Source organism: Oculina patagonica, chromosome 1, assembly GCF_052425735.1.
Source record: "Oculina patagonica isolate OP01 chromosome 1, crgOcupat, whole genome shotgun sequence".
NCBI lineage: Eukaryota > Metazoa > Cnidaria > Anthozoa > Scleractinia > Oculinidae > Oculina > Oculina patagonica.
The window spans coordinates 41,219,622-41,230,967 of NC_135758.1; the positions used below are offsets into that span (position 1 = coordinate 41,219,622).

The window sequence follows — 11,346 nt, forward strand, 5'->3', positions numbered from 1 at the left end:
CAAGTCATGCACAGTCATTCTCCAACATTCAGATTCGTAGAGTAGTACAGCAAGTACACAAGCGTGGAAGATCTTAATCTTTGTTATTTTGCTGTAGTTCAGTTCTGCTCCTCCACACGGGTCGCAATTTTGCAAAGGCCCCCCTAGCATTACCAATCCTCTGTCGGATGTCGATGTCAGCCCTCCATCACTGCAGGCTGTACTATCCAAATAGGTGAATTGCTGGGTCGTGTCAAGGTCCAACTGTCCCACTTTGATGGGCAATGGTGCTGAGATGTTGAGAGGCAAGGCTTTTGTATTTTGAGGGCTGGTCTTAAGCCCTACCTGCCGAAAGAATCTGTTAAGCCGGTCCGTTTTTACCTAAATGTCACTGTCGCTGCCTCCAGAACAGTTGATAGTGTCCAGCGTATTCCTCTCCGTCTTTCTTCAGTAGCTCGAGAACGCACCCAATGGATGACAATGTTAAACAGTAGCGCTGACATAACGCATCCCTGTTGGACACCGGATTTGACATGGAAGCTCAGGTCAAATCCTCCAACCGAGCAACAAAAACCAATGTGTGCGATATGCCATACGCCCTGAGGATACTCCATAAACTCTCCCTGTGTACGCTATCAAAAGCTTTCTGGTAATCGATGAAGTTGATGTACGGTCCTCTCTGCCAATCATGACACTGTTCAAAGATGTTTCTCAAGGAGAAATGTGTTCAGCGCAGCCTCGGCCTTTTCTAAGATTGGCTTGTTCCTTTCGCAACACTTCATTGACCGCCAAAGAAAGACATTTCCCAATAACGTTACAGAAGATTTTACTCGGTAAGGATAAAAGAGCGAAACCCCACCAATTATTATAGTCAGTCAGTGTGCCTTGCCTCAGCAATAAAGGGACACTGTCAGCAGTTTCACTTCAAAAACTCAAGAGCCTAAAGACATATGGAAACTACGAATAGTGGTCTAATTTTGTTAAAAACAACCATGCAAGTGTACTGAAGCGATAAACAAGTAATATTACTGTGATGCCATCAGGAACTTTAGATTTCAACTTGAAAAAGTCAGGCTGTCTCGTCTTTGTGGAGTAGAAAAACACCTAAAAATTATTATGGCTCCCTTCTTCCTTCAGCAACAATTTATTTTATATTCCTCAGTTTCCTGAGCAGCAGCTGGCTCCTCCGGGCCCTCCTTGTTAAGCACTTCCTGAAAGTGTTCCGCCCATCGCTCTTCCTGGCCTTCTCAGTTGTTAGTAATGCCCCTTGCTTGCTGCAGATAGGTGTCTTCCCTCTTCGTTGACCTCCACAGATTTGCTTGGTGATTCTGTAAAATGTGGCTTGTTCCTGTTTCTGAGCAGAGGCTACTGCCCATCGCGGTTTATGCTCTGCTTGCGTGCTCGACTGCGAGCTCAACACCGAGCTCAGGGCTTCTGTGATTAAATGCGTGGAGAGAGGGAGCCATGCAGCCACCAATTCCCCTTTTTTATTACAAAATAATAATCAGCATTTTAAGGCAAAAGGTTAATCAAAGTTACAAAAAATCTCCGACTGGTTTCAGAGCCACCTTAAAATTTTCTAAATTATTAACTTATATTAGCAAAAATTGAAAACTATTTGAAGTAGCAAAGACGTACCGTTTTATCCCCTGTATTTCCAATGGATCGCGCCCACATGTTTATCATTAATGGAAATTACTTTTTAACTTTCAAAAACAATGGAAATTAATATTTAACTTCTGTTATCCGTAATGGCAAAAATTAACCATTAGCCGTAAAAAGCCACAATTTTAACCGTTAACCGTAAAAGGCACCATCCCATGGAGACCCTCATGTATTCCCTACCACATTTTCCAGACCCGGCAGCGGTGAGATAATTCTGATTAAATTACAATTATAGTGCCATTCTTTTTTTAACTTAGGCTTACATCTTACTTTTCGAACACTTCCCTCTTTTTCTTCGCCTTTCTCTGTTTCTTGGTTATATCCGAAATCTTTTTTTCATTAAATAGTTGGTCCCTCTTTCACTTTTTACTCCTGGCTCTTCGGTACTTCTCTGCCTCTTTTGCCGGGCCTTTTCTCTTTTTATTTTTCGATGTTGTTTGCCTATTTAACCGAGCCCTTCTCGTTGTATTCTTGTTGTTCTTCGCTGCATTTCTGTCGATTTTCTTGGGGCCTTTCATGCTCTTGTTTCTCTTGATTTTCTCTCTTTTTTTCCTTCGTAGACCGCTTGAGCCCTGTATCCTGGAAAATGAATTTTCTTTACTCTTATTTGTCGACATTGACATAACAAGAGCTCAAAATAAAAACTTTAACCCTCGCGTTTTACAGTCGTTTTGAAAATTCTTTGCCACAACAGAGCTTGGCAATGTGATTTCCCGCCAAGAAACGCGGTTTGCCACTTGCCCGCGGCCTCCCGCGGCCCGCGATGTATGGGTGGACTGGAACCAACCAAAACAAACATGGCGGCAGGGAAAACGGAAATACCCTGAATACTGGCACGCATTCACGAAGCGTTAGTTCGTTGAAGAAGGCCGTATTGAAGAATGTCGCTCTCTCGAAACTTTGAAAACTGCCATTATCACAGAAACTAATCTATCGCTCTCAGAAGAATCACTGGAGAAATCTCATTGGACTGATCTCCCACATAACATTCTTTTGCGTATCTTTTGGTTTCTTTCATCGCGTGTCGAAAGACGAATTGCTCTGGAAATCGTTTCTTCAAGATAATTTATTCAACGCAGCAAGCAGCAAGAACATCGAGCTCCCGAATTCATCTTCTTCTTGGTTTGCACACAAGCTAACCATCCTATGTTTGTGAGGTCACAGCATGCCCATATGAATATTCACATTTCTTCACTACTTGCTATTGTAAATATTGAAGCTTTCTCAAATCGGCTTTTACGACTTGTATTTGTAATTAAATGAAGTAGAAATATTTTCGCATTGTTTAAGTTTGTTTTTATACCGTTTCCTTGGCGTTTTGTAGCGCGAGAGAGCAGTTTTAGGAGTTTAAAATTTCGACTCGTGTATAGAATACAAATAATTACACAAGGCGTGCAACTTCGACATCGAAGAATTCGGTACCGCCTCTGGAATGTAGCCGAAAAATCAAATTTCCTCGACTCGCTTTCATCAGCGATCCCGCTCCTCGAAAGAACAGTCTTTGAACTATAGTCTGGCCTAATTTGAGTGCGATCAGTTCGCCGCGTTGCTCTTTTAAACTAGCTGGAATATCAAATTAGGTCGTAAATTTGCCGATTATGGGGAATAATGAGTTACAAGAAAAGTCTAAAAATGAATAATGAATAAGTCGTGAAAAATGTAAAGGAATAATGAATAAGTCAGTTCCGATAATTCCTCTTCCACCCCCGAATGGTTGCCTACCCTAAGTTTTGCTAATGCCCGACGATGTTTACACTCCTTCTTATAAAAGCGTGAACACTAAAAATATGTCTGGAATGTTTGTGTTTAGCCAATCACATGCGAGAACTTCAGACCGCAGAAACCACAAACAGTAAATGGGTTTCCTTTGGTCACGGAGCAACTTTAGTTCTTATTTTGTTTTTAGGATACACGCTCTGTCTTTTTTAAGAATTTAAAGAACTGTTATTCTTTCGTATCGAGGGCCACATCCAGAACATGGTTTCAGGGATTTTTGAAAGAAAAAAAGAACGGTTTCTCTAGCGACGATATACGACATGGTTCAGTGCATGCAGTATGTTGTAGACATGTCTAGACATAAGATGTAAACACGATAAACCGAATATAAAATACAAAATTGTGGAATTTTCGTTACTGATTGTAAATCTTTTCGGTAGAACAAGGGATTCGATTTATTTCGGCAAACGATTTCAACCCTTAGGCAATTAGAGGTTCCGTGATCGTAAGACTGCAAACTGCAAAGGCTCCAGACGAAAATTATTCAAAATGTTGGCGTGATTGGTGCAAAGTAAACACCTCAATCGCTCAATCGTTTGATTTTCGCTTTTCCTTCCCGCTATCGTTTCGCTGTTATCGAAGAAACAAACCTTCCTTCTATCAGTGTTTAGGTCTGCTACAATAGTTGGGGTGAGATAAAAACCGGAAAATGCAAGCTTACCTCAGTACAAATTGTAACATGCCATCAGGCGAACGGTAACTGCAGATACGAATTCGTTACAATTTTTGAAAATTGGCGGCAACTGGGGCAAATCGTAGCGTCGGGCGCATCGGTTTTTCAATTTTTTCTATAAAAAAAAAATCACTCAAACCTATTCTTCAGTGGAGCAGTGAATGTTCTCAAAAAGGAAGGAATTACAATTAGTGTGTTTACTTGTAAATTGGAGCGAAACGAGAACCAAATATTGTTCCGTGACCGATGGAAACCCATGTGGTTTCTGCGGTCTGAAGTTCTCGCATGTGATTGGTTAAAAGACAAAGAACATTCCAGACATATTTTAAGTGTTCACGCTTTAATAAGAAGCGGTGTAAGATTTGTAATAAGGGTAGTGGTGGTGGAGTTAAACAATAGAATTGTGGTGGAGGTGGTGGTGGAGTTAAACAATAGACAAACGTTTTTGCTAAGGACTTCTGTTTGAGCGCATTTTATCACTGAGTTCACTCAAGCGTATCGAATATAAAACCATTGTTCGAAAATAATAATGTGTGCTGTGTTTAATTTATGCGAAAAGAGGCTTGCATCATGGTTCAGTGATTTCGAATATTGCGCAATACGTTAAACCGCTACTGTGATCCGAAGCCTGTCAAATCGGTTATACCAGCCCAGATAAAAATAGAACACCCACAATTTAATTAAATCCACTGCATTTTAGTCGTGAATCTATGACGTCGTCGGCGTTAATTTATTCCTGCCCACGCTAATGAGATTCCTGCCCAAAAAGCGGCTAATTCAGTGCCTACTTTACTACTAACATCAAGGAAGAGAACAGGCCAAGGGACATTTATTTGAAGACCGAGAATAAGCCAGAAGTAATTTATCGGTTTTTAGACCGTTCCTATTCCTTAGTGTTTTTACGCAATCCAGTCCGTTATTAGCCTTATTCTAACAGGCATACTAAACTCGTGCAAATTGCATGATAATACTCCCTGATCAAATTTGTGTAAATTATTTTTGACCAACATATATTATCATAACTGTTACTTGATTGTATTCATCGTACATTTATATATTGTCTTGATTGTAAAGCCTCTGTTGAGTTTAATTTTAATAAAGATTCGTTCTTTCGTCCGTTTGTTCGTTTGTATGTTCATTCATTCATTTATTTATTCAAGTATGCACTAGTCAAAGAAACGCGTAGGAGAAAATATGACATTTTTACAACTTAATTTTTAAAGTTTGAAATCAGAATATGTAGTATGTGAAAGGGGCCATTTTCCATAGCAAATAAACGGCACGCAATGCATGCAGAATAGGCCTTTCTCGATTATGCTAGCATTTTTTTCGGCATTTTTTGGGAAAACGAGCATTTTTTTACGTTTTTTCTTGAAAAAGAATTCCTAGCATTTTCTGTCATTTTTCATGACTGTGATCCAGATTTCAGCACTCAGAACTCAGAAGAAAAATAAATAATCCTAAATTTCACAATTTTGATTACTTAATTTGATTGTTTTCTGTCTGTTTCGACTGTTTGTGCGTTGTGCTATTTGTGTGTGTACACCGACGGAAAAAAAGATATGGGTGGTCAGCGGGTAACTCTTTCTCTTGCTCAGCCAAGATGGCGTCGGCCACGAACTTGCAAGATAGACCATGGAAGTGCTTCAAATATGACTGTTTAGTTGCTGTTGGCTGGAAAAGTTTTAATTCTGACCCAAGTTTTATAAACAAACAATTATTAAGTATCACCTGTTGTTGATATGAGCATTTAATGTAAGAGTTTGTACGTTTTGTTTGTAATAAAACAAAGCATTTTTTGGAATTCAAGTGGCATTTTTTAAAGAAAACAGGCATTATTTTAGCATTTTTTGGCTTTATGCGAGAATTTCTAGTAGCATTAAATGCCAGTTTTGCTAGCATAATCGAGAAAGGCCTAATGCAGAAGCGATGCCGTTTCACAAGGGAGTCCAATAATTTTGAAGAAATTTGTCAAGAAGTAGCTGACAACTTGTGTGTTAAATGACTGTCATCCAACTGCGGAGTGCAATGTTCCGTACAATAGGGAGTTTGGTAAAAGAATGGCAAACAGTGTGGGAACAGGTGGTGGTAGGGGTGAGCGAAACACTAACAGCTAACATTTTTTACCGAATGGTAATGAGGTGTAGTGATCATTCTTGAAGTGACGTGTTTCCCTCACTCGACCACTCACTCACTGGATCACTCCATTCTTATATTAAACTGCAATTAATTCATGCATTTAACGGTGAACGTGCTGACAGAAAGGTTCTTGAACGCCATTCAGCGCATGTCAAAACAAATTAGGGACGGACCATTATTTTTTTGGAGGGGGGGGGATGAAAAATATTGAAAAAATTGTTTGCAGGGCCTAGAAAGACAAAATAAATTGTTTGCAAAAACGATATGTATAACAAAACATAGTAAGAATTTCGAAAAAATTTTTTTGCAGAGGTGCATAAACTAAAAAAAAAGTTTGCAGAGGAAAGTTTTTCATCCCCCCCCCCCCCTTCCTCCAAGAAAATAATGGACCGTTCCTTATTCTCCAATTTCGCTCCTAGGGTCTCTCTCTTTCAGGGAACTAAATTGAATTTTCACAAAACAAATCGAAAGAGGATCAGTTAAACTTAGGCTATCAATGACCCATTCACGTAAGAAAACATTCAAAGACGCGTTTTAGTAAACACAACATTCATGCGCGTTTTTGTTTCGCGTCACATCATTTTCGTGTCACGTCATTCATCGAATTACCATGAGGTTGCTCGAAGAGCCTTTGATTTGACATAAGAAGCAGTGTAAGTGATTGCCCAAATTAGCATGGTGAGGATCTGTTGAAATTCATAATAATGTGATACGGTAGTTATGGAGTCACAAAGATGCAAATAATACATTTTCTTCATAGATTTGCTGCAATTGAACAACAGTAATATATTTATTTTATTTTTTAAGCTTTCGGTCGTCGTTGTCCAACAAAAAATGCGTTATATTGTAGCGTGACATTCGATGAAAGATATACTATACACGCCAACAAGGTCGAACCGGCCGCTTTGTATTAAAAGAATTTAGAGATTCTGTTTACTAAATCTAATTTAGAACTCATCAAATATAATTTGTCTCTTTCGTTTATACCTTGTATTGTTCCTTTCTTACTTTCTGGGAGTATTTTGCTTTTGTGTTCTACGCAGCGATTTCTTGTTGAGTTAAGCTTCATTTCTATTCACTCTCATTGCGATCGATCGCACGCAACAGACAACAGTGCAGATCCCGTCCATCGCTTCAAAGCATTAAGCAATGATGCCATCGCATTAAAAGTTGAGTCCCCCCCCCCCCTCCCACTCCTAGCTAGGGTAAAATGATTCGCTGTTTTGAATGTTTAAGACTAAAATAATATCACTTTTCATTTATTACATGTACAACACTCATTACACTATGTCAGGGTTTAGACACTTGCCATACATGTATATCAATATTATTTACATGTATCTGTATAATACATACTAGTTATGCAACGTTTTCGAGTGGTATACTATGGAATATCCCACGAGTCACTTGTATTCTCTCGGTATACACACGAGCCTTTAGGCGAGTGTGTATACCGAGAAAATACAAGTGACAAGTGGGATATTCCATAGTATACCACGAGAAAGTGTTGTGTAACTATTTTATACCATGCCATAGAAAAAACGCTTACTAAATTTCGTCGAGAATACAATCGCAGCGCACGATGGGAAGGTTAGGTTGAATACCGTCGAATATACAACGGTTTTCCTGTATTCTGATTAGCTGTATTTTCTATGGCATGGTATAAATTAAAGTAAATAAATATGTAAAAGGGTTATTAATAGCTTCAAGAATCAATCTCACAGTGAATAAGCTTTATGCATGATAACGTCATTTGATCAAAATTCACCACCAAGCCTCGTTTATTCTTAAACCTCTCCCACCTTCATGCAGTTTCCATGTGGGTATTTTTTTCAATTTTGCTGCATTGGGAATTAATTCAAGTTTGCACTTTGTGGTGAAACTAGTCATTCTCACAAAAACATGCATAAGCGCTATCGGTATCTTATTCTGCAATACTATTATGCTATCTCTTCTAAATATTTGTAAATACAATGTAAATAGTTTGTTTTCGGTCTTTCTTCATGACAGTGGCCCACACAAAAGCTTAAAATTTTCAACTATGTCCACTGTTCAGATATTCAATATGTTACTGTAGCTTCATTTATAAGTACTAATTAACAATTAGACTACAAGCCCTCGTTTTCTATGAGCGAATAGTCAACAAGGTGCAGCCGAGTTGACTATCGCTCAAAGAAAATGAGGGCGAATAGTCTAATTGTTTTAGTAGATACTCTTAAAGGACTGCAGTCCAAAACCTAATTTTATGTTCTTATAAGCCAAAAATGAAGAAAAGTTAATCTATAAATAAGCAACAAGCGCATGATCGTTTTCTATCAGCAAATAGAAAACAGTGGGAGAACCAATCAGATTGGTTCTCGCAGATTTTCAATAGAACACAGGGGGAGTTGTTTTTTTTTTGAGTTTCTACTAATTTAATTATTAAATTTCTTTTCTCATGTAAGCTTTCAAATTCTGTTATTTGGCGATCTGTGTGAATGGTCAAGTGTGAAATAAAGTCAAGAGACACCAACCTACAACAAAGAAAATCCAAGATTTTTTGTCTTATATTTAAAAATAATTTCTAAAATTAAACTGTCTCTGTAAAATGCATCTTTAAAATATTCACTTGGAAGTATAAGTATTTCAATGTCTTGTTCCCAGTGCTCCCACTCGGTTTTTGTACAAAGGCCCTAGGTCCCTCCCAGCATTTTGCATCACAATCATTCTCGTTCCTTATACCGTTTTTCTTTCTCTCAGCCAACAGGGTCTTGGTACGAAAAAGAAAACCAGGGACTCTGGAGACATAGGAAATTTGAATTAATTTTAAATGTGTAAAGCGCATTTGAACATAAATATGGAAAATGCGCTATATAAATGCATCATCATTATCATTATCATTAAATGTTTTTGATTGGCTGTTTGAAACAAAGAAATCTTGAACAGAAGTTAAAAACGCCATGACTCTCTCGCACAGAATATAGAAACATCACAACTGCATACATGTACATGAAAACCAAAAATCCTGTGTCTCCAGAGCCCTTCGTTTCTTGTGCCAAGGGCCCCCTGGCTAAGAGAAGCAAAAAGGGCAATTGGAGAGAATGTATCGCAATACATTATTCTACCCATGATGTCCCAAATGCATTGTTCCAGATAAGCTATTGTGTCACACATTTGTTTCTCTGTAAATTCCTTCATCAAAAATGTTTACTTGTCCGCATCGTTTTTCTAAGCCGGCCTTGTGATTTAATTTAGACAGCTGTCTTGATCTCCACACTCGGATGGTGTGGTCATCACTGGCACTGACCAACATTTCTTGATTGACAGGGTTAAATGCGACGCAGTTGACCACATCACTGTGTCCCTCCAGAGTAGCCAGTTTAGCTCCAAAGTGCCTGTCCCACACATGGGCACAATGATCCTCAGCTCCACTAAGGAATTAATACAAGTAGAATTAGTGACCTTTATCACAAAAACATGAAAATGATCAAGATCATTATTGATTTGATACAAATACCGTAACCTGATTCATCATGAAACAAGACTGGAGGTCAAGGGCACTTACATGTAGCCTTATGACTATATCAGCCTAAAAGCTCAGATGGGGTAACGTTTCCAGGGTTTCATTCAACTATGCATGGTTACTTTCCTTTACTGTACTCGTGCACATCTTGATTTTTTACATGCTTTGTTTTAATTTTTTATGGTGATGGTCTACATACATAAAAGATTGAAGTCAGATAGACAGCAGAACATCGAGAAAGCACCTATCTTTGCAAGGTCCTGTGAGACATGGTAAATAACTATTAGACTGAAAGCTCTAGGTTTCCCTTGGAACAAGCATTATCATATTGCGGTTGGACCTGGTAACTTCTTGTGGCTTCCTGTGGCTTGCGGTTGGAATTGTAACTTATTGCGGGTTCTTGCAGCTAGATTTTTAGCTTCTTGTTGTTTGAAAGTTCTTGCATGTAAACCAAACATGAGATTTTCACTTTTTCCAACCACTCGTGTGTTCTTGTGGCACAAGAACTTCTCGTGCCGCTTTTTGCACATGCATTAATTCTAGGCTGTATTGTACATGTATATCGCTTCGCTCAGGAATGATATGTATCCTAAACCTTTACAAGAGGTCAGGTTATTTGCAGTGCTTGCTGCTACAGAGGTGTATGTTTGATTCATAACACAATCTTTCACTACGGATGATTTTCTGTGTGTGGATTACTGGTAATAGGATAAGTGTATAATTATTAGACTTAAACTTACCTTGCAACAAGATTGTCTGCAACATTTAAAAAAATAAAGAAACAGCCATTATTGGGAGTGTATGCCTTATGGCCGGCACAAACACCAACAATTTCGTATGTAGCCAAACTGTAAACTTGCAAGGTTATATCTTTGGAAATTTCTGGAGGAAATTCAGAGTAGCCAACCTCACCATTTTTCTGTTCCCAAAGGCGACAGTTTACATAGAGATATTCATGGTCAGGTGATAAGCTCATTCCGATTATGTGTGCGTTCGTTTCAATGCAGTGGTCTGGTTTAGCAGGGAAGGGCTTGTATCTGCCTGCAGGCATTCCAGTACCTTGCTCCTGGCCATTGTCTGATGAACGTTTTCTTATTCCTTTGCAATTACTGTTGCTGTCATCTGATTTTCGCAGCCACTTGAAAACTATTTGGTGGGGGACGTAAGTCACAGTGCCATGCGTAAAGATGAGGCAAATTTGGTCATCGTGTTGCCGTATAGCAGAGGCATAGGTGCGTTGTGTACCACCACTTGGCCTAGCGACAAGCACAGTCCTCACAGAGCTAGAATTGCGGTTAACAATTCGAGCTAGATTTGTTTGACTTTCTAGTGATTCATCAACACAGTTTGCCCACAGTTCTGAAACTGAAGACCCATCATTTTCAGATTCCAGAAATTCAAATGTTCCCGATATATAACATCTCTCAGTCAACCAGGCTCCAAACACATCGTATGGTTCACTGTTAATCCCATGAACTAATCCGACTACAGAATATCCTTGGAGCTCACATATAAAAATTTCACCTGCAAAAAAAAAAATCAAAATTTTAGCCAGCTCTCAAAACCTGAAATGACTTAAAATGACAAAAACTGCTAACTAAGGTTACTAAAT

At 38.7% G+C, this 11,346-nt stretch overlaps 1 protein-coding gene across 1 annotated transcript in view; it reads right to left on the bottom strand.

Moving 5' to 3' along the window:
• Window positions 1–8,653: 8,653 nt before the first annotated feature.
• Window positions 8,654–11,346, bottom strand: part of LOC144630935 (F-box/WD repeat-containing protein 5-like) — a 4,244-nt gene continuing 1,551 nt past the window's right edge. The window contains exons 2-3 of the mRNA XM_078489295.1: window positions 10,475–11,258; window positions 8,654–9,642 (exon numbers count right to left, since the gene is read on the bottom strand). Of these exons, the coding sequence (XP_078345421.1) occupies window positions 9,378–9,642; window positions 10,475–11,258 (1,049 nt within the window). The 3' untranslated portion in view covers window positions 8,654–9,377. The remainder of the gene's footprint in view (window positions 9,643–10,474; window positions 11,259–11,346) is intronic.